Source organism: Battus philenor, unplaced genomic scaffold (genome assembly GCF_028537555.1).
Source record: "Battus philenor isolate CCGP_79_NKW_IND1 unplaced genomic scaffold, ilBatPhil1.0.hap1 SCAF_14, whole genome shotgun sequence".
Lineage (NCBI taxonomy): Eukaryota > Metazoa > Arthropoda > Insecta > Lepidoptera > Papilionidae > Battus > Battus philenor.
Genome location: NW_027181676.1, coordinates 2,138,603 through 2,163,907, shown reverse-complemented (window position 1 = coordinate 2,163,907; position 25,305 = coordinate 2,138,603). Strand labels below are relative to the sequence as shown.

Below are 25,305 nucleotides of genomic sequence, written 5' to 3'. Positions count from 1 at the left end.
TTCTTCTTAATATAATTCCCACGCAATTTTGCCAAGGCGTTTATCCAATTTTGGCAACAGTCGAAATATTTTCTGTCCGGTATAGCCTTCCAGTCGGTTTTTATCTCCTCAATTGTGTCAGAACGGCGTGCCTGTATTGGTATTTTGAGCTTGCTGAATAGTCAAAAGCAGCACGGTGGTTGTGGAAGAAATGGGTCGAGTTTTTGACGTTTTTTGCCAAATAATTGAGCAATTTTAGTACCAATCAAGACTACGCTTTTGAAATACAAAACATTCTTTAAATTGATTTGTCCGGACCAAATGATATTCCAACTTTTGACAGACGCTTTGCAAATGTTATAGACAGTTCTAACAAATTAGGAAAAATAATTACCTGACTTCCTAATACGGGAGTTGAATGAAAATTCTACCTTAAATTTTGATCACAGTAGTATATAGTACACAGGATGATTATGACAGCTATAGGTGTAAAAGCTTTTAATTGGTATATATATATACCTGGGTTTACTCATTTATCTGATAGATTCAGGCGTTACTTTGCGGAAGTCCATCCTAAGTAAGAAAATGACTAATATATTGCTACTTCCGCTATGTAGCAGTAGTCGTGCAATGAAATGCACCGCCCGCCAGCCCGCTGATAAATGCGCCAAGACAAAAAAGACCAAAGACTCGGTGTTTGGCACTAATTGGTGTAACATTACTCCTGAGGATGCCCTCGATGGAGAGGTGAAACACGTGTTGAGTGAATTAACGATGGTAGTTGTGTAATTCGCATTATTTGCCGCACGCGTATTTATCAGCGGGCTGGTGGGCGGTGCACTTTATTGCACGACTACTGCTGCATATTGGAAGTAGATATATATTTGTCCCTTTCTCACATATAACTCGTTTGTAAGAAAAAGATTAAGTTTTTACTTCTATTTTAAATCACGCTATTTAAAGTGATCGCTGTGTAATATGGTACATGTTTTAATATTTTTTCTATAGGAATGCGATAGACTAATGCCTTTAGACGGTAGAAATTCGGCAAGGATAGGTAATAAACAATAATTCATTTTAATATGTAGTATTACGAATTTTGAAAAGATTTTTCTTACTGTAATTACGTTATTGATTACCTCTTTTACACTTATATGCGTATCACAGGTTGGAAAACGATAAACCAATGCGTAATGTAATACGTTCGTGATATTAAAAACAAAGATTGTTTGTTTTTAAAACATGGATCATCATTTATTCAACACACTCCATTACCCTGTGATTTCACTAGCTACAGGGTGCATTAAACTACAACACGCAATGAACAGCACAAATATAGCAATTCATTAGGTACGAACTATTAAGCATGATATTTTAGTACTGCATATTACACTAGTTGACTGTAGTCCTTGTCTTGCTGTCAAGTACATAAAAAAAGTTTAAATAAGTTTTAAAATCGATTTTAGAACTCAGATTTTGTGAAATCGATTTTTTATATTCGATATCCTTTCGATTAATCTGTGCAATTAGGTTCGAAATTATTACGGACTACCTCTGTCCCACACTAGTGAGATTTTGTCAGTTGTTAAATATCGTGCGACAGAGATAACGCTCTACGAAGCCGAAATTAGCCGATTGTCTCTTTCCATAGGTCGGTGTGCAATATTTATCGCCGGGTACTGTACAAGTTACATAAATTTCGAAATTATTATAAAACCTCTGTACTAAATTAAGCATTTCAATATATATATAATTGTTTATTATATTGCATTATTAAACTGTAGAATATTTTTTGTCAAATAAAAATGCAAATGAATTTTATTTTAAAACCAAATTCAGAATTTGGTTCGTTTATAGATCAAATAACTACAAATCGATTATATAACTCGATTATTTTTGTTTGGTAAGTGCAATTTGCCGAGATAGCTTCGAAACTATTTTGGAATACAATTGGTGTCACACGAGTTAAAAAAGCTAACCATGCATTGTTTAACTAGTTTTAAACTTTAATTCAAGCAGAAAAATTATAATTAAGTCAATCATGACTCATTGACTTTTACAATTCGATATTTAAATTTTATTATAATTTTTTATGTATTCAGTGGTTTCTTAAACTAACATAACTTCCACAAAGGATACAATTCTTTACACTTTATTACTCTTTCTGCTACAAGCGGATTCTTCGTTACATCAGCCGCATGTTTCGGAAGCAACCAGAGAGTCTATTAAAGCTGGTTGGGTTAGGAAATGTAGACTGAAAGAGACCAAGACGGCGATCACCAACACGATGGGCTGACTCTGTGTGAGTGGTGCCGGGCCTCACTACTACGGACGCACTTATAAAACAGGTCAAAGAGACCTGTGGCAATTCGTGTGGCTAGAGTAGTGTAGTATGTCCACACACGGAGTGGACATAGGATCGTGTTGAGGGCGTCACAGACACATAGGTTCTATTGGAAATCTATGGGAGAGGCCTTTGTCCAGTTGTGGACAACTTACGGCTGAAATGATAATGATGACGAATTACACAGTGGGCCTACTTACTATTCTTGTTGTTATTGATCTGTAAAATTAATGAAATAATTATTTAATCATATATAATCATACATTTACGGGAATACATTTACAAGAAATATAAAAAAAAAACTCGTCTAAATTTCATCTTCAAAAAGTTAAATCCTTCATGGGTCTGAGTAAGCATATATAATAAACTTCCATAACATATCTTAGACCTTCATTTTCTTAGTTTTATATCTAAAATTATAAGTGTTATATTAAATAAATCTTAAATATTTTACTAGAATAAAGGATATTTTGAAATCGTACTAGAATTTCCCAATGTCTAATATCTAATGTGTAATTATTAAATATTGATTATTTCGCTAGTGTAGACACATAATAACATTGTTCAAGACATTGTTACACTGTTGTTCATCTGTTCACATTATTATTCATATAACAAAACAGCTCAAATTGATAAAAACTAGAGTTCAAAACCTCCCCCTGAAGTAAAGATAGCTACAAACGCGCTCTGATTTAAGAAAAACCCCTAACAAACTCTAACGATATATTTTTGTGGTCACATCTTTTTCTTTTTAACCATTAGACGTTTACTGCAAGCCGTAGATTTCTCCCAAAGATCATGACGACAACTGAGCATGCGCTGCCCATATGGAGCGACTTCCCGCTAGCTTAACTATGTTGTCATTTCACCCAGTGGAAGGCCTATCTACGCCGCGTCTTTCGGCTTCATCGGCCATCGGTTATACGAGCGATATGCCACGCCCATTGCTCACTTCATTCGAGCAGTTCTTCGGGCTACCTCGGTAATCTTCGTTCTTCTTTGATCACTTACAATATCCTTTATACAATGGTAGAACAATTAATTCCGAAGTTTTATTATTACTTGAAAAATATTTTACAATATAAAAGGATTTTTACTAAGATTTGTTTAATGAGTTTCTTAAATTTAATCAGATATAAGAACATGCAACCTGCAAACGTTGAGGCGGAAACGCGGTGTGAGCACGTCTCCCCATAAGGTGAACTGATGAGATAGTTGAACTGGTAGAAAGTAGTTAGATGCCGGTAGCGCAAGATCGGTTATCGAGGTAATTCTTGGAGAAGAATTCTTCCTTGCAGTGGGCTTCTATTGGATGTCATAATGATGATGAAGAACATTCATCAACTGTTTAATGGAATCAGGCGTTACCTCGCGGAAGTCCATCCTAAGTAAGAAAAGGACCAATATTTAGCCACGTCCGCACATGCAGTGGTAGTCGTGAAATAAAATGCACCGCCCGCCAGCCCGCTGATAAATGTGTATGCGGCAAACAATGCGAATCACACAACCGCCACCGTCAAATTACTCAACACGTGTTTCACCCCTCCACGGGGCACCTTTAGGGGTTATGTTACACCGATTAGTGCCAAACACAGAGAGTCTAATGTGTGCGGAAGTGGCTAAATATTGGTCCTTTTCTTACTTATTCATCAACTGTGTGACTTCAACTTATATTGACAGTGTTATCAACAAAATTATAAAAGTAATATCTGCAGGCAATATCTCGGCTATTTCTTCCGAAATATATGGTTTTTCAGCGTGTACTGAAAGCGATACGGCCGTCCACTTTATGGTTAACCGATGATTTTGTCCCCTTTTGTAAAGTAATACGCATTTAGAGTACCCTAGTGTTGGCTCGACACGCGAACGTGTAGTCACCACTTAACCGAAATTAATTGATTACACTAGGGTGGCTATGCGTTCTATTTTTTACGGATTTGAATTTGACCGATGTTGAAATATTCGTTTTGTTTTATGATGGATAGTGTACAGTAATGACTGTAATTTTTCTCACATTAACACTAAAACTGACCAAGACTGGTCACAGAAAATTGTACCATAAAGCACAGAAAGTTGTACAAACTTTCTGTGCTTTATGGTTTCATCCATTTCGCTATATCATAATTACATTAATAACTTTTTTTGAAGATTAACAAACACTTTCATTATATTAAAATGATGTAATTACTTTTTTTGGAAAAACGGTAACAAAAGGAACCTATTTACAAAATGTGTATGATGAATTAATGACAATAGTGCCGACAAGTGTAGAATAAGGAAAGGCTTTTTCGGCTACTGTGGTTATATTTGTACGAAAAGTCGGTCCTCGCTTGATGATGAAACGATTGATTGTTTATGTTTTTTTATGAGCATACTTAAATTAACAAGACGCAAGATATTAATATTACTCTAAGTAAGAAAAGGACCAATATTTAGCCACTTCCGCACATGCAGTGATAGTCGTGCAACAAAGTGCACCGCCCGCCAGCCCGCTGATAAATGCGCATGCGGCAAACAATGCGAATTACACAACTGCCACCGTTAAACCACTCAACTTGTGTTTCACCCCTCCACGGGGCATCTTCAGGAGTTATGTTACACCGATTAGTGCCAAACACAGAGTGCAGAGCACTCGGCGGTGCACTTTGTTGCACGACTACTACTGCATGTGGGAAACTGGCTAAATATTGGTCCTTTTCTTACTTAAGATTGACTTCCGCTAGGTAACGCCTGATTCCATTAAATATTTATTATTATTCTGCTTGTACGTTTTTTTTGTATCTATCTACTCCTACTCTCTACGTAATGAAATAAATAATATGTACCCATTTCGGAACAATATTTATTAGATTTTATATATATTTTATACAACTGAGGTAAGTAAAAATATAACTAGTAAAGTTTTAATTAATAATACCGGTTTCCCGGTATTTCAAATACCAAATACCGGTATTCAGATTTTAGTTCGGTATTGTAAGCCCTAATTATACGTGTAATAGATTTAAAGCGGTGAATGTATAGCGTATATAATTTTTAATATATGGCACAACCTACCAATAAACTAATGGTTTCAGAAATAATAGCGTAATGATATTAAAGTTAGATATGTATATGTGTATATATGTATGTGTGTATAGTAATATATGTATTTGAAATAATGTACATCCTAAACTGCCATCTCCTTCACGTCTCTCATCTACATCCAAAGGATGTCTGGTTGAAATCGCCTCGAGCGTTTTAGACCGCCTCTTGTAGCTCTATATGAATTGTGTTTTTTAAAAAAGTGTAAATAATTACATAAGGTTTGCAAAGGCGTTTTGAATATTTGTATTACTACGTGTTAAAAACAATCATTGTTCACTGTAGTTCCTGGCAGTGGTTTTTGTAATAACAGATGGTGCAAAAGTAATGTCACTATTTCAACCGGCAGCCATTTTGTTATAAATTAAACTAAAGAGCTCAGTTATTGAAAGAAGTTTATATGAAAGTGTAAGATTGAAGGCGTTAATTGGAAAAAATGATATCGCTCAATGGGTCACCTCCAAAGTTTATGCATAGAATGAGAGAATGATGAGTTGCGACCAGAGTTCCTTAGGCTATGTAGAAAAAGAAATCAATAATCTAAGAAAAACTTAAATAAAATAAAACGAATGTTATATTTTGCTCACATTCGTTTTATTTTGTAAATAGGTATATAAATAAATTATGTAAAAAAACTGAGAAACGAGGTGATGGATGAAAGGCATCGGAAAAGAGGATAAATGGAATGAAAGAGCAAGACAGATGAAATGTAAAATGTAAGGAATGAATGAAAGATCTGAAGATGCATGGAAGAAGAGCGTAAAAATAAAAATACTAGTAATAAAATTACTAAAACGGAATAAAAGTTTCTAACCCATAAATAAGTTAGAGGTACGAAAGGCCTCCAATAGCGGGGCCATTTCAAGAAAAAGAAATAAAAAAAATTGATGAATAATTACGTTCGAATTACGGGATTTTGAATTATTGCTCGCAAAACATCTGGATCCGAAATGGTGATATCTTCTTCAATGTTAGCTTTCAAGGCTTGTAAGATGTGTGGTTTGTGGGTGTAAACGCGAGATTTTAAAAAGCTCAAAGGATTGATTATTTGAACACATGCTCCGTACTCCACGACGACGCAATATATGCTGCCTTAAAACAACAGACTAAAGGTTCCATGTAATAATTCCACGTTCTTGAAGTATATCATTTTATCGCTTGCTAACTAATTTTGTATATATCTACATCATAAATGTCAAAGCACAGTGACATTCATTCGCCATTTGTAAAAATTATAACACCTTCACATTATGACATTACTTTTGCGCCACCTATAATGCTTTATAAAAATATATATAAATAAGTGGTTGTTTACTAGATATGATACTAGAACAATTCTGAAATCTTAAGGTTGTCGGAAATGTAGTATGTAGTGGAGATATTCTGTGGTAAACATGCTGCGAAATAAAGATGACGATACTTAAATATATGGCTAGAAAATTTTTTCTGACAAATTACGTCCAGCATAATTCACATTCGATTACTTTCAAGTGGGGAGATGTTCCCCGATCGCTCGGTTAAGTGTTAATTGGTTTCAGTTCAACTTGTTTTAATTTAATATCGAGGTAAAATCGATTCCTGCGTTCGACGTTCCGTAAGGGGTCTATGTTATTTACCTGTACGTTTTAGGAATGCACCAATACCTCGTTTTGCGTTTTTTTCGAAGTTGCGTCGCTGCTTAATTAGTCGCGTCGTAGCTTAAGTAGTAAATTTTCACTGTGCGTCGTTAGATTTTCGAGGTTGCGTTGTTTTGGTTTCAAGTCTTTAATTAAAAAAAAAATTCTAAAAGATGGCAACACTTTTGTTTCTAATTGCGTCATGCTGTCAAAACTCGGGGATTCCCTTTCTAACTAAAAATCAACTCAATTTTAATACAGCTTTTTTTCACTTTGTTTTGCTAATTTTAAGAATTCAGCTTCAATTACGTAGTGTGTTGTAATGTAGTGTGTTGTGCTTTTTTTAAAAGAGAATAATAAATTTTTACGTGTTGTATCTGTTTACAAAAAAAGGTCAATATTATTCCAATTTATTTATTGGCAGAGTTATATTATTTTTGTTTTTTAATGTTTACTTTGTTCAAGTTTGACCCTGGAACCTATCTTCGATCTTTACATGGTTTGCTATAGAAAATCTTAATTCACTTTGCAGCGTTTCAATTTGCGTCGTTTTTTTTTTTGGAACGTAACCACGATGCAAAGTGAGGTATTGGAGTACTTATTTTTATTAGTTATAGACAAATCGTTTGACTCTCGCCTTATGTTAAGCAAATACGATGTCTAATGGTACATGCAGTAGAGGCAACCTATTCACTCCTGTCTTGAAGACTTCTAAGTTATAGTTATCTAATGGAAACAATGACGCCCGTAGGGTGCTTGCATTATAAAAGTAATAGCAAAACGTTTAGTGTAGGGGTTAGGAATTTCAATTGTCAACTGTTATACTTAATACAGTTGTATAGAAATTAAGGCTTTATTATCACGTAAAAATCACACAATAAACTAACAAAGGTTTTTTTACATCACATTTTTATCATTGTATGTATGTATGTATGTATTTAAACACATATTTACGGGCCTGGAATGTTGATTCTATTTAGAAACTGGCAAGAAACACGGATGTAACTTATATCGAGCAGTGGGTAGTTAAGTATAGAAGACTGAGTTACGATCGTAGGTCGAGTGTTCGATTCACTTTGTGCATTAATTATAAAGGATTGCCACTGCCCATAAATAAGTTTGTAGTAGATGAACAGTAGTGTCCTCTGCGTACCATAATACCTGCGAACGCCAATTTGCTTTACAAGTGCCTATATTCCACTCTATGGTATGTCTTTGGGTGAATAGACGCCCATTGCAAGACATATGTCATGTCTTGCAATGGGCGTCTATTCGGCTGACGTGTTTCTATCTAATTCTTAAAACAATAATATGCTTTATCGATCAATATTACCTTTACATAAGCTTTTATTTTTTTGCGTATAAATTTAAAATTACCTCAGTGCGTGCGTGCGTGCGTGCGTGCGTGCGTGCGTGCGTGTGTGTGTGTGTGTGTGTGTGTGTGTGTCACAGTGTTAGTAGCCATACTCTGAAACGACTTGGCAAGTATTTAATGAATTTCGTATGTACATTCAGTAATTTCTGAAAATCCGTTTTGAATTATATTTCAAATCCCTTACTTAATAATAGGGGTGATTCTCCATAATCTTTTTTTGTTTTTATTGGATTTGGTGTTAAAATGCGTATATCTTATTTTTATATTCTATCGTTATTTACAGCACTTCCTGTCTCTGTGACTTATTTATTAGGGGGACCGGAAAGTAATGTCGCTTTCTTAAATTAAAATCACACGACCAAATTTTCAACAAGTTTTTATTACTAATCAACAATATATTCACCTTCGTTATCAACAACCATTTGCCATCTAGTATACAAAATTAATGCCGGAGTGGTAACAAATCAATCAAATTTTTTGTAAGATATGCCGACAGAAACGACATTACTTTCCGGTCCTTCTATTTTCAATAACTTCAAATACAATACTATATAGGCTACTAACTTCAGATAGTATAAAGTCTGTAGCAAATGATATATACAATCACCAGTTCAAAGCTTGTACATCATACAATTATTAATTAAGTAAATCTGAAAAATAAGTATATCAAAATATCATTGTACATGAAGTTATAAATCAGGGTGTCCACACGTTACAGTTCGATAGGATACATTAGTCACGTGAGCCACAAGTGAAAATAATTAATGACACGAATATCGGATTTATAACGTCATTAAAATTAATTGGATATTTTTATGAATGAAATAATTTGTTTGGTATAATTTGGTTAGGTGGGGAGGGTCTGGTAGGAAAGTGAAAGCCAATGAATTGCATGGAGACTTCCTCAAACCTTCCTGTATGGTCAGCCCCTGGCACTGTACCCAACGCCTCTTTCTATAACGCGATGGACCTGGCACCTGTACGGTCAATTCAAGGAATGCTGAGAAGTTACGTCTAATCTTACTATACTTTTTGTATTAGCGACGAAACAGTCATATAAATTTCAACTATATTCTCAGAAAAAGATAGCAGGTAGTAGTGTATTATAATTGAATAGTGCGCTAAATAGATAGCTGCTGGAGCCTTATGATTCTGGGTGGATACCATGGACCGACAAGCCAGCTTTGGACTACCACCTATAAGGTTGATAGGAGACGACCTTGTTTAAGTTAGTTGGAAAACCTTAAATAAGTCTTGTTCGAAATTTATCGAGCAGTGAACGTTCCATCGCCGGATTGAAAAGTCTAAACAGCTTTGTTATATGTTATAACAAAGCTACAGTTAGTTCTCGAGTTACGACCACCTCGACTTACGACTATTCGCACTTACGACGAAAAAATTCCATAATTTTTTTTCTAAAAATTAAAACCTAGAGATGAAAATAAAATTAATAAATCAGCATAAGTGTGACAAAACAAGTAAAATAATAATAAAAGATATATATCAGAAATAAAAGCCATTATATTTGCTTATGTAATATATATATCATATTTTATTATTTATTTTTGTGTGAATTAGAACTTACGACCATTTCGACTTACGTTCGAAGTTGTGGAACCGAACCCTGTCGTAAGTCGAGAAATGAGTGTATTTAGACTTATTGATGAAATGCAAATCTTATTAAAATTTCAAATGAGTGAATTTGGCCTCATTTTTTGATAACAATATGACATACCAATACGTAAGGTGAATTTGTTTTTAAAATGTAAATTCTTTACTTATTCTTCCAAATTAATTTTATCCTCTTCAAAGTAATCTCCGTCCGTTAAAAAGCAATTTTGCCAACGCTTTTTCCAGTTCTCGACAATCGGAATCGCCTTCAAGACAAGCCGAAATTAGCCGATTGTCTCTTTCCAAAGATCGATGTGCAATATTTATCGCCGGATACTGTACAAATTCTGTCAGTAAATAGTTAATATAGAGATCGGCAACGCGGCGCCCGCGGACGCCACTGCGCCTTCAATAAATTTTAGTGCCCACTTAAACTATTTTAGTTTAGACAAGAAATTCAAAACATCTTATATGATCGATTATCAAAAAATTGCAGATGATATGGCAACCCAAATATCTCATTAAAATAATTTTATATAAACAATACGTCATTACTCTTCAATGTACTTACAAACATTCTTCTGTATTTATTTAAGATTAAAAATAACCTTGTTCTGTAATTAAATTTATTAATTACAAAATTAATAAATGAACAATTTTTACATAAGAATATTATTTTTATATATTTGTCTGGTCAAAAAATAGTTGGCGCCCATCGTGAATTTTTAATGTAGTATTTTACTCTTTACATTAAAAATGTTGCCGACCTCTGCATTTATTTATTGAACTGTACTTTTGAATGCATTTTTAATGTATAATATTTTATCTATAATTAAACAAACATAAGCCTCGAAAATAAAAAAAATGCATTACTTTACAAAATTTCATGTAACTTATAGGGCAGCCGTTGAAAAGTTGCGACCATAGATCGATCGTTTGCCGGCTGTCGAGTCATTGTTCATTAATTTCAAATGAATGCCCACCGCTGGACATAGACTTTAAGACCGGTTGAAATCGGCCTGAATCCATCAGCGTCATACGACCCGTAGGCACGTAAATTCTATGAATTAAATAGTGTTGTTTAGTTATAGGTGGTGAATGATTACAAAAATCAAGTAAGAAGTAAAATAAAATGTTCAAAATTTTAAATACTAAAATTAATTATAGTTTATTATCTGTTGTCTGACTTGTACTGCCAGAAGTTAGTGACGTCTCGTACACCAGTCGAAAAAAAATGTAAAATGTCAGAGCGACGATTTTATACAAGGTATTTGGTGTGTGTAAAACCAAAGTTTTTCTGGCTAAAGGACTATAAATCCCTTTAAAGCTTTTCCACCTACCAGTCACCCTGTATATACGAGGGCCAAACTGAAAGTTTTTAGAACTGGCAACTTAAAAGCATTATATTAAAAAAATAAGTTTAAATTTTGAAAATAGAACTCTTTACCAATAATATTGAGTATACATTTCATTCATTTGTCATTTGTTTTACGATTTGGCGGTAAATTGAAAATTGTCTGTGCACGTCAGAATGAATTTAAGCCGAGAAAATTTTCGTGCAATGATTTTTTATGACTTTCGATGTCATATAAGTCAACAAGAAAGTTATGATAGACTTCAATTGGCTTTTCACGATGAAGCCCCATCTCGTGCCACAGTTTACAACTGGTTTAATGAATTCAAACGTGGTCGAACTAATCTCACCGATGATTTGCGTGAGGGACGGCCTTCTACAGCGACGACTGAAGACAATATCAGTGTTGTGCGGCGTATGATAGAGACTGACAAAAGAGTGACCTATCAGCAGATTCGGACAAGTCTAGGCATAGGTATGAGTCAAGTGCACAAAATCCTCCATGAACATTTAGCGGTCAGGAAGCTTTGTGCCCTCTGGATACCGCATAATTTGACCGAGGCTCAAAAACTCCGCCGTGTTGATTGGTGCCGAGAAATGATCAAAAAATTTAACGGAGGTGACTCAAATGCTGTGTTCGACATACTAACGGGTGACGAAAGCTGGATTTACTGTTATGATCCGGAAACCAAAAGACAGTCTGCTCAGTGGGTGTTTCCTTCCGAAGAGTTGCCAACTAAAGTGAAGAGAGGTCGAAGTGTTGGAAAAAAGATGGTGGCCTCGTTCTTCGGAAAGACAGGTCATTACGCGACAGTTGTCTTAGAGGATCAGAAAACGGTTAATGCAGAGTGGTACACTAACAACTGTTTGCCACTTGTCTTGGAAAAAGTTCGAGAGAAACGACCTCGCAGCAGGATCCTCCTTCATCACGACAATGCCTCGTCGCACACCGCCAGGCAAACGATCGACTATTTGGCGACCTCAGACGTGGAATTACTGGGTCACCCGCCGTATAGCCCCGACCTCGCACCCTGCGATTTTTATTTATTCCCGAAAATAAAAGAAAAACTTCGAGGAAAACATTTTATGGACGCCGAAGAAGCAGTGGCTGCGTTTCAAAACGCCGTCGAAGAGACCCCTAAGGCCGAGTGGGCAAGGTGCTTTTCTCAATGGTTCCATCGAATGCAGCGATGTATTGATGTAAATGGACGCTATTTTGAAAAGTTATAATAAAACTAATAACTTGCTAGAATGCTTAGTTTTTGATTTTCTAAGAACTTTCAGTTTGACCCTCGTAGGTTCTATTAATCAAGTAAAAAAATTGCATCGATTTTAGCATATTCTAAAAATTTATTTTTTAATTAACGTATTGCTCTACGACAGGGAAACTTTTAACAATACAATCCTGTCCGGACAGATATTTCTATTATACCTTTATTAATTGCTGTACAATATACGTTAGTTGATATTAAAAGTGAGAAAGATAAATTATGAAAAAATGCATTTTTCTGTATAGAATTTCTCATTACCTTTGTACTTTGTAAAACAATGTAAATTAAAATTCACAACCATGCAGGAGATAATAATGTTTTATTATATTTTATAACAGCCCTAATGTGTATGCGGCCTTATTCCGCTGGTAAGTGGTAGCAAACAAGGTTGCACGTTTTAGGTCACAAATTCAAGCTAGGTCTTATACCTATAAGAGCTTATTAAATGTCCTCTAAACCCTCCTTGGGGGTTGAATTTAGTAAAATTCGGTCTTAGTTGACCTCTACTCGGTGAGAGGTCTCAAAAGCACCGCTAGGTTGTGTCGGAATTGATTGTCTAAGCAATATAGTTCCAGAGATGATGTGATGAATCAAAACAAAAGTGGAAATCTTAATGTATCATTAGTTGTAATTAATGTAAGGTAATCCCATCTATTGAGTAGCGGTAGGCTGGCGGTAGAGGATTGCGACTTTGGATCGTATGTTGCGGGTTCGAAACCCGTGTCATCTTATGTAATTTAAACTTTGTGCATTAATTATATAGTACTAATGCTCAAAAATAAGTTTATAGAGGATGGATAGCGTGGATTAGCGTATTATATACCACACTGCGATCATCAACTCGCCTGCTAAAGTGTAATGGTAATGGTATATCCTCTCATACTCACATACATGGAGATATCTTTGGGGAGACCTATACCTCGCAGTGTGCGTCTCTATTCACTTCATTGTCCTCTGGGTGATCTTGAGCCTGACCTTAAACCTTTTGAGACCAAGTCTCGGATATGCATGTCATCAATGAAAACACACATTGGTCAAAGACCTTAGCATTCAAACATTTCGGTATTTTGGATGAAATGTTTCTGAGCTTTCCGAACGCTGTCCATCCGAAATTCGGCGAGTTTTTCTAATTTGATTTTAATTTCTTTTAATTTGGCTTCTTCTAGTATCTTTTGATTTTCGTCTCTTGATGTACTTAAGTGATCCCTTTAAACGATTCTAGTAGAAAATAATTAAATAAGTGACCCAATTTATTGTTAAAAATTAATAGTTAAGGTACATGAATAGTCGTATTTCTTGTTGGTAGATATAAACGACGACACCGATGGTGACGGCACAAAAAGAAAGTTGTCTGGTTGATATTTGAATACGTTGTTACGTTGTTTGGTGAAAGTTTATCATAAATGCTAAAATTATAATAGAAATGTCGACAAAGCAAAAAACACCACTGAATCAATTTACCTGACACATAGTGCTAAATAACATATTTGTTTCATTTATTAATGCGTCGATTTTATAGTCTGATAACAAGCGATACTCGTATCTCATATTGCTTATATATAACACCGATCGAGCGACGATCCGCACTGGCGGTTCGTGAATATGCATACGAACACGTGGATCTTATTGCGTGTGAGTGCGATATTTGATGCGTATGTGTATTAGTTCCTACTCTAATTACACGCACACATCTATAATTGTAGTCACTAGATTAATAAATTAGAAATCAATTGTTTTAACTTCACATAGATGTTTCAGATAATCTAAAATATTGGAAATACAATGTGAATAATATATTAATTACGCTTCTTTATGTTAAATATGTGGATAAGTGAAGGTGCTATTGCAAATGATTAGGATAATTTCGAAAAAAATAGTCGTGTAGTAGTCTTGTACAAGAGGGCGTTAGTGTCGCAAGGAGACGGTTCAACGAGTATTGCACGGCGCACGCTTCCATAGTGTTTAGTAGACTGTGTGTTGTCAATAGTTTCTTACATTACGACTACAGTTTTTCGGAAGATGCTATATGGAACGCTTTCTGCTGATCGTATTGTAAGTCTATTGGGAATGTCTATGTCCCAGTAGTGGACGTTTTGCTGATTAAATCAAGAATAATAAATACATACAATAAAAAGTGACGTTTCATTTTCATATAAGAACAAATATTATATAATTCGGATTCTAGAATTTTCTGTCATAGGCATGTCTTTTTTTTCTCCTCTTTCTAACTTGCAAAACCAGAGTCTAAGGAATATAGATTATCTGGCTTAGCTTGTGCATTGATCTCCAATATACCTGTGTTTATAATTTGGTGTTAAACAATATTCATAAAAATTCAAAAAGCAATCCTTTGCTTTCAGTTTCGACGTGTGGCGGGAATTCCCCGATCGTATAGTGGGATTTCCGTCTAGACTTCACGTGTGGGACAACGTGACTTCATCCTGGAAGTATCACAGCGAATGGACCAATCAAATCTCAATGGTTTGTGTTCACAACTTTTTTATAGAGATATATTAAATATATTAAATATTGAATGTATTGAGAAATATATAGAAATATACTAAATATTGAATGTATTGAGAAACTGGCAAGATACATAGAAGTTACTCTTTAAACGAGCAGTGGTGGGCTAGCGGTTGAGGATTGAGACTTGCAATGTTACGTCGCGAGTTTGAATCTTAAGGTACAATCTTATATACTTCACAATATATACATTATTATTTATGATTGCCACTGTTCGCAAATTTTCCAGAGGATTTGCAGCAGCGTTCTTTTCGTACTAATCCATACTGGGATCGCTAAGCGTGGCGATTATGGTATATACCCCCATAGATATCTTTGAATAAGGCCTATACAGTGGGTGTCAATGAGTTTTGAAATAGACCTACTTCATAGATTTCATATAAGACCGGTAAGAAGCGACCTGTATGTAGCGACATCGACGAATTCAACATGGTCGTCTGTCCGTCTTATAGAACGTTCTACGCTGCGCCTCCTGGTTCGTGTTTCCCACTCTAGAACCCTAAAGTCCCAGCGGCCAGTTGTTCCTTGAGCTATGTAGCCTGCGCATTGCCACTTCCACTTGTCAATACGTTGGGCTAAGTCGGTTAATATCCTTCGTCGAGTTTTTTATTTCACACTCAATATCGTAGAGAAATTCCGAACATATCATACCCCTCTAGTACGCTATGAGCGTTTTATTTTACCCTACTGTAAATGACAAATAAAAATTCATAGACCATTTGCCTAATTTTAAAAGAAAATAGCATTATTTGTTATCCTGTTGACTGCCAATAGACATATTAGTAAAACTCCCTGGTTGCGTACGGGTCAGATCTTCTCTAAATAAAGTAGGCTAAATTATATCGAAGTACTTAAAAATACAGTTTAAAATCGCTTGCTTGCAGACAATAATATTTTATTTATCGTTTAAAAAATATCGTTCCTGACACTGACAGACGCCATGTTGCGGCACACGAAGGGTTAAACAATGTATTAAAAAATTTTACTACATGTAATTTTTTTTTTATCGCTCGACTTTTCTTGACGCTGATTTATGGGGCACTCTATAAGTACTCTATGGCAGGTATTGACGGGCGCGGCGTTCCACCATAAAATCTGGTCATGGTACTACACGTACAAGATGCCGGCTGAGATCCGCACCTGGGTGGACGAGCACTTCAACTGCGAAGATATCGCCATGAATTTCCTCGTCGCCAACGTCACCAGGAAACCGCCCATCAAGGTAAACCGATACATCTTTATTTGCTTTCATTCATCAACATCGAAGTCCATGCTCTAGACCAGAGTTGCACAACCTTTTTGTGGTATTCCCTACCTTAATATTTCTAAAGTTCTTACGTCCTCTTATGTAACGTACATAATCTTTATATTAAAGCGAAAGCAAAAGAATAATAAATAAATAAATAATATGAATACATTGAAAACTTTTTTCCTTTATTATTATTACGTTTCTAATTATTTATCTAAACTCTTTAAAACCTTTAAAACTGGAACTAATCACCATGTATAATCTTACAATGATATACTTTATTGATCGATTTCTCTTTACCACGTTGGGCGCCAGTCTGATTTTTAGGACGACCGTGTCCAGGCCACGCGTGCCATTTAGAAGCGTTGGTACTCTAAGGCCAATGTATTCTTCTAAATAAGAATAATATTCCACCGAGTAGCATTGCAAGAAGATCCAAAAAAAGAACACAAACTCCATAGAATAGAAAAAAAAATTAGAAAGTTTTGTAAATTATGTCAGAAAAATGTAAGAAAAGATGGTAGAGTTGTAACATTTTGTAATATATGTAAAGGAGAACCATTTTTATGTTTGTCATGTTTCAATGAATCACATCAATCCTGTTATGGTACCAAAAACGGATGGAACGTGGCGCTCAACGTGTTAAAATTCTATATGGCATATATGTTACGTATTTCTATTGTAACATTCCAGGTGACGCCGCGTAAGAAGTTCAAATGTCCGGAATGCACAAACACGGAGATGCTCTCTGCCGACGCTCGTCACATGTCCCAGAGGTCCGCCTGCATCGACCGCTTTACCAAGATATACGGCCACATGGCGCTCAAACCCGTCGAGTTCCGTGCGGACCCCCTGCAGTACCGGGAGACCAACTCCGGGGTCCCACAACTTTACCCGGAGATAGGTGCCCTTTGAGGTAAATCCTGGTGTACGTATAGATCAAAGGTTCCTAATTTAGTTGGTTCCGGTGGACCCCTTGCAGATATTTCCTCGAAAATTTACTTTGCAGAGATTTGAGTTCGAAGCATAAATTAATAGTTGTAAAAAAAAAGAATTGATTGTAATGCGTATTGATGATCAATCAAAAAAGTGATTGCATCTAACTTTAAAGTTGGGCTAAATATGAAAGCGAGCTTCTTAAAACACTTGCCTATAAGTGAAGTCAAGCCAACACTAGTTCTTCCTTATCGAAAGCAAATAAATTTTCGTGGTCCCCGCCTTACTAATTATGAACCTCCATTAGTCATGTCAAGACAGACCTCGAGTCCCCCGAGAACCTCTGGGGGTCCAACCTGGACTACTTTGGGAACCTATGATATAGAATCAATGAACAATGAAATGGGTCCTCCATGTAATGAAAGGTGATGCGAAAATGAGTTCTCAATTATAAATTTACCCACGTGAAATACCAAAGCCTTATTTTTTAATGTGTATTAAATTTATGCGAAGGTTTCATTTCAAGAGGGCCCGTGTATTATTTTTTTGGGAGGAATGGACAATAACAATTGAAAAGGCTGTACGAAAAGTATAAAAAGGGTTTCGTCCCCAAACCAGGGTATGTAGAATTAACTGCCTACAATAGTTTTATTTCCTTTTTTAATTATTCAAAATACGCTAGATTCGGTATTTACAGACGATAAATTTATCCGTAACTCATCGTGAAGCACATCACTATTCAATCGATAAAATATCGATAATTAATCGATAATATATCGGTCTAATCTAGGTGCGAAATAGGTTCGTTTATCATTTTTTTTATTATTGTGCCATGTGTGCTACATTTTTTATATATATGCAGTAATTCTGTATTATACAGGCAGCTCTAGTAACCCTTTCGTCCGAAATAATTTTCATATTAGTATATATTTTTATACTACACATCTGTAGTTTTCGCAATGTTTATTTGGTTCGGTGACGTCATAGAACGTAATATAGTTTAAATGTTGCCAACTCGAGATTAAAAACTAATATGTTACAAGTATTAATTCTCTCTGACATATCTTAAAGAGCAAATAAATTGAAAACTATGTGTGATCGCTTCAAATAAATCATTTAAGTCGTTAGAATTTTTTAATAAATTATAAATAAATTCTTAGTTTATTTTTAATCTATAATTAAAATACGAAACTTTTTATTGCATAAATTTGCAGCCATATTTTATCTGTGTTGTATCGTGGCGTATATTTCGACTGTTATTCAAAATGGCAGTCTCTTACTCTCACCTTGTAACTTGCCATTCCTTTCGCTGTAATAAAATCTTTAGGGCAATAAGTCTTTAGTTTTTAACCTAATTTTATAGAATGGTGCTTTAGGGGGGACATTTTATATGATTTCTTTTTTAGTACCGTGGGTTGCCATATCTAAAATTTAACTTATGATCCTCTTAGTAGTAAGGTGCTGTCTTTGGATTATCCGATAAAAGGCAACACTGTCTTAAATCTAAAATATTTTATAAGTTTATAATAAGTTTTTAAACTCATTTTTATAACTGACATATATTGACAATGTGCAACTTTTACAGTTGTGTTACATACTGGCAACTCTTTTTTTTTAATGCTAGATTTATTATCCATCCATTGTTAATTATTTAATCATTACGATATTATTCTATAATGAAAATGAATTATCGAGAATAATTTTAAAATCCGAACAAGTAATTATTTAGAACAAAATGAAATATAGTCAGGCTTTGCCCCCGAGGTGATGTATGATTTTTCAATTTTTTTTATATATTGTTTTTTAAAATATAACCTTATGAAATCGTCCAAAAAATATATCACACGGGTATGTGGTTGTTTGAAGTAACTTAATGAACTGACATTTATCTGTCATCTTCGTTCCGACAGTTTTCCCGCCATATCGACTGTCACTAAATATATCAAATCTGAAAAAGGTAAAATATATTAATTTTTGTAATATTATTTGCTGATCTTTTTATTTATTTATGAATTATTAATTAATAAATTAATCTTAAATTATTATCAGATTGAAGCTTATTATTAAAGATATTACAAAAAAAATAAACTAGGTAATGTCGTCCTTTTCAGATTCGATTGTGTAGTAAAGGACAGTTGAAATGTCTTTAAATGAATAGACAATGATATTCTAAAAACGCTAGTGAAGGAACTGTAGTATGTATAGTGAAATTATAGTCCATTACGACATATCGGTGCTTGTTTGAAGGATTATTCCTAGTGAAATGGTGGGAGTGAAAAAAAATATAGGTAATTAAATATATACATATGTATTATATATAATAAATGGAGATCGCACTATAGTAATGTAGTGAGACTTAGAGTGCGTGAATTCGAAGTTATATTTTTTGTACACGAAATAAAGGCTTGAAATACGTTAGTGGTGTAAAAACCTAAAGCTTGGTAGAGACAAATCTATGATGACCATAGACTATTTTCTCTAGATATTTTAAGTGATTAAATTTATGTTCTAAATATATATGTATTTGCATTTTATATAACCGCGAACGGTAGCTAATGTTTTAAACTAGAAATAATAATTTTAATGAAAATCAGTTTTTTATAATATCGAATGACATTTCCCGCCATTGCGAAGTGCTCTCATTCCACATTTAAAAAATTTAAATATTGTCACAGAACCGAATATAATTATTTTTAATATGACACCAATGGATTTACGATTTTTACTTTTATACTACCCTATATTTTAAGATATGAATCAATTTAATTATGCCGGCAATAGTAAGTACATATATCGTGTTTTATATCCTGTTTGTTTATGGATTTTTATAGAAACTATTTTATTATTTGATAGATTTTAAGAATTTTACTAGCAAGATGATATTTTTTTTTCTAGAGAGATGTTTTTTTTTATTATTGACCATAGCCAAAGACCTTGTCGACTAGTCTCGAAGATGTATTTATGGTTTACGCATTTAAATTAATTAATTGGTAAGAGATATTTATGGATCGATAGTGGTTACCAAGGATATATCAATGATAGACTGAAATAATTTTCATTTTACGATAGATATATTTGCTAGACGTTAGATGTATGTACGAAACGTAGTCTCCCGTAGGTTTGTCTGTAAGCTTTGTTTTCCAGTGTTGCTATAAACAATAAAGTTGTCATTAAAAGAATATTTTTAAAATTAATTCGATTCGTTGGCCTATTTAAGAAACGAAAATTGATTTCGTGATTTGTCTAAAAGGTCTTGCTTGTAAGATATTAATTAATAACATTATTTTATATATTTTTTAATTAATTTTGAATACATCATCTGTACAGTAACCGGCGATAAATATTGCACATCGACTTTTGGAAACAGACAATCGGCTTCATAGAGCGTTATCTCTGTCGCACGAAATACAACGACTGACAAAACGTTACATAAGTAGTATTTATCGCCGGGTACTGAAATAAGGTTTTGCCATAGAGTAAATTATAAATTTTCTTTATGGATAATAATGTCTATGGTTCATATTGTAGCTTTACCATGTCATTGTATACTCATTTATTATACTTTATTAGTGATGGCGTGTCCATTGAAATAACGATTTAAATTTTATTTATGGTTTACATTACATATCTATGTTGCAATTCAGAATTAAAATTATATAATTTTAAATTTATATCTAAGGATTTTTTCTAAATATTTTCATTTAATTTTTAATAAACGTTTTATTTTAATATATATTTTTTGTAAGTACCCTTTGAATGACTTGTAAAGTTTTTGTTATGTATTATCTGTGCTTCATTTAAAAATGTAAGCTATAATAAATTAGGTTATTTTGTATACGTTACATAATTTTCTACATGGTAAATGTAATTCTAAATTTTTATAATGATTGTAAATAGTCAAATAATCTGTTGTATGAATTATTAATTTACGAAGTGTTCGCGATGTGTACGTGGCGTCATTTAGCTTCTAGAAGATTCTTGTATCTTCTCGGTCTTATGTGAAACTGACGGTGATGTTGTATCCTAGAAGTCTCTGACACAATTATAGTATTTATAATTTTTTTACTAAACACATAACTTTGGAATCTTGGAGTGAATAAGTGTTATGTCAGCAATTTGATTATAATAACTTTATTGGGAGTATATACCTCTAGCTTACTTACTAAAAAAACCGTGTGAAGTTACAAAGACATTTTTCCGCCAGTGAAAATTACAGTAGACTTTTTCTTTACTGATTTATATATACAATGTACCTATTAAAAGTGTCAGTCTGTGAAAATGTTGACGATATATGACCGTTGTGGATATCACCAAACAGAAAATTTTTAAAATACCCTCAATCTTACTGGTAAATATATAATATCTGTTGAAATAACAAAGATTGACATGGGCGACACAAAAAAACACTTTTAGCTTTACCCTCAGAAGACATGTATCTGTCAATTTAAATAGGAATGATGATCTTTTAAAATACGAAGGTATTTATTGTTAAAAGACCATGTAAGTCAGTTGAAATGACGACAGACTACGTAAGAATAAAACTTTTGATATATTAGGGGGACCGGAAAGTAATGTCGTTTCTGTTGATATATTTTACAGAAAAAACCGAATGATGTTTAACGCTCAGGCATTTGAATTGTATACTAGTTGGCAAAAAATCGTTGATAACGAAGGTGAATATATTGTCGATTAGAAACAAAAACTTGTTAAAAATGTAGTCGTGATAATTTAACTCAAGAAAGCGACATTACTTTCCGATCACCTAATACATATAAATATGTCTGTCATTACAAACAATTGACTTTGGAAATGTAATACAGTTTTCAATGTACCCTCAAAATACCTCATGCATGTCACCTCTAATGATAAATCTTTACCCTTCTTTTGTAATTTCATTTATAGATTTGGACACAATAGAACTGTGACTTTTAAAAGTACCCACAAAATATCGACCATTTTCGAAATACCCCCAATATTCCTTTTTAATATAATCTGTTCCCGCGACTTCGTCTGCGTAGAATTCAAAAAATAAATTTTTATTTAGTGTTTTCTTTTCATTTAAGAATACTACTAAAATAAAAGTAGCCATAGTTACTCATTATTATACTACCTACCTGCCAGTATGTGTCCCGTCAAAATCAGTCCAGAAACACACAGACGGAAATTTAAAAATGTTATTTTGGTATATATACCGTAAAAGCGATTATTTTGTTACAAACAGACACTGCGAATATATTTATTTGTATGGATATTAAGTCACGTATACAACGCGAACAGATGAAATGAGTTGTTATTTTATTTTTGTATTCTAACTGTAGATAGTATTTAGTAGGTGTAAGTACTTAATAGGACGTTATCATTTGTTGCAACCTGTACAGCGTGTAAATAGTACACTTATACTGTGAATAAAATGGAGACATATCAATTTGTAACGTATTGTTTTATTGCTACAATATCCCTGATTACCCTCGTGAAGTTGAAGATTTTTTTTTTAAATCAAGAAAATCAGAAATTTAAGTCAAAGGTAAGTATAGTATCCGGCGATAGATATTGCATATCGACCTTTGGAAAGAGAGAATCAGCTAATTTCGGCTTTGTAGGGCGTTATCTCTGTCGTACGAAATACGACTCAAAACATCAGAAAGATAGTGTAGGACAGAGATAGTGCTCTACAAAGCCGAAATTAGCCGATTGTCTCTTTCCAAAAGTCGATGTGCAATATTTATCGCCGGGTACTGTATTATATTTTAAAATATTTAACAGAGAATTTATCTCATGTCACCGGCTATTTCGTAATTGGATTTAAAGATAAAACAATAAATATAAAGTATTCTTCAACTTTTAATATTTCTTTTTGTATGATAAGCAGTATAACAATCACCTACGTATCAAGTAACAGCTTATACAAATATATATAGTTTCGCTTCGTTTTCCCTTTGAAGGATATACTCTAAACACTGGTCGAATTTGCCTTTCTGGCAAACTATTTTAAGACGTGATTTCTTGTTCGGAAACCCTGGTGTGATATATTGATTGCAATCTTCTTCCAAATCGTTGTCACTATCTGATGCTATATAATATTTCTTTTTTTGAAATTTTGATGGCACATCAGAGTCATTCTTCTGATATAGTGTCATTTTCAGTTACCACAATTTGAAAATCAGATAAAGCATTGACTTATAATTTATCGAAATATTCTTCATGACTCCGTCTATTATTGAATATATATTTACAACAGTAGATTTGGCGGGTCTTATAAGCGAGAGTGACTGCTTGTGTTATAAGAAATAACAATTGCACTGTATTGTCACCAATAGAGCAAACAAAAGAAAAAAGACGCATCACGAATTTACTCGTGATCGGTCAGAAATTTTTGGTCATAAAAACACGATATTTAATGGAATCAGGCGTGACCTCGCGTAAGTCCATCCTAAGTAAGAAAAGGACCAATATTTCACCGGACAACTGGACAACAGGAGTCAACTCCTAAAGATGCCCCGTGGACGGTTAAAACACGTGTTGAGTAATTTGGCGGTGGCGGTTGTGTGATTCGCATTGTTTGCCGCATACGCATTTATCAGCGAGCTGGCGGGCGGTGCACTTTGTTGCACGACTACCACTGCATGTGCGGAAGTGGCTAAATATTGGTCCTTTTCTTACAAAAAAACACGAGTTAACTCGTGACCGTTCAACAAAGTGTTAACATCACCATGTCATCCGACGCCCACTGCAAGGCATAAGCATTTCCTAAAGATCGCTATGATGACCAGTTTTGCGCTGCCCGTGACCTTGACTATATCATCGGTCTACCTTGTGGGAGACCTCAAGCGTCGTCTGCCTGCTTGTGGTCGTAACTCAAAAACATTTTGACCAACTGCCACTTTAAACGAATTATTTTTTAGCCACGCCAGATACCTTGGTCTTTCTGCGGACCTCTTCATTTTATTTCGCAGCGTATTCGAATAACTCTCTTTGTTGTTCTCTGGGTGACCTTAAAATTTATAAAGCTCACAATGACCACGTCTAGAGTCCATAAGTCATCACCGGAAAAATACATTAAGACCTTCAGGCTTTGTGGTATTTAAGACGAGATGATGTTTCAGAGCCTATTTTTGTCATAATATAGTAATAAATGATAGATTATTAAATTGTATTAGAGTGGAGATGGTAGGTTTAATTTTTTTTTGCCAAGTTACGGCGATACATTTAATCGTGAAGACTTATTTTTGGTTGTATGTTTGATCTCACTGTGAATTTCAAAACTGGTTATGATAAGTTAGGAACGTCAAGCAGAAATATAAATAAAATTATAAATAAAGAAAACTAGAATGTAGTGGTTGAGGATGGATGTATAGCGAATAGAACAGAAGAGAAAGACAGCGAAAAATATGGAATGAAAGAAGTAGAGAGACAGATCATGTGATGAATAAAAAAAGAGAACGATAATAAAAAAAGTGTGAAAAAATTGATATAAAAAGGATAATCCCTGTCTCCAATAGCGAAGGCAATTAAAAAAAAGGAACGTCAAGGATCGACTTTTAAAATCTAGTTCTATATATCCTTCCTGAGTTAACCCTAGTGTACGGTAAGTCTAAGCTTTACGAAGCCTTTTTGGCGCCTACGGCAGTCAGGAGATACCTTTGTCGTAATAAAAAAAACTAGATTTACGGCTTTTATTATATACTAGATAATGATAGACTTATATAGACAGGAGTTATTAGGCAGATACATTATAAATATTATTATATTTAAATATTATAATATTTAAATGTATGAATATATATTACGGTATATATATATTATGTAGTAGCCAATAGTATACTTATATTAGGTGTTTAATGTGATTCTCTACCTTCTTAATTTGATTTTAAGTAAATAAATACAAGAAATAGAAATATATTCGTAACGTCTAAATTTCGTCGTCAAAAGTTAACAATCCCTTTACGGTTCTATGTTCCTATATATA

The 25,305-nt window shown here is 34.0% G+C and overlaps 1 protein-coding gene across 1 annotated transcript in view; it reads left to right on the top strand.

Moving 5' to 3' along the window:
* The window catches only part of sotv (exostosin glycosyltransferase sotv), a 50,169-nt gene extending 32,723 nt beyond the window's left edge, over positions 1 to 17,446 (top strand). Inside the window, exons 5-7 of the mRNA XM_068777732.1 lie at positions 14,992 to 15,112; positions 16,218 to 16,376; positions 17,097 to 17,446. Of these exons, the coding sequence (XP_068633833.1) occupies positions 14,992 to 15,112; positions 16,218 to 16,376; positions 17,097 to 17,318 (502 nt within the window). The 3' untranslated portion in view covers positions 17,319 to 17,446. The remainder of the gene's footprint in view (positions 1 to 14,991; positions 15,113 to 16,217; positions 16,377 to 17,096) is intronic.
* The last annotated feature ends 7,859 nt before the right edge of the window (positions 17,447 to 25,305 follow it).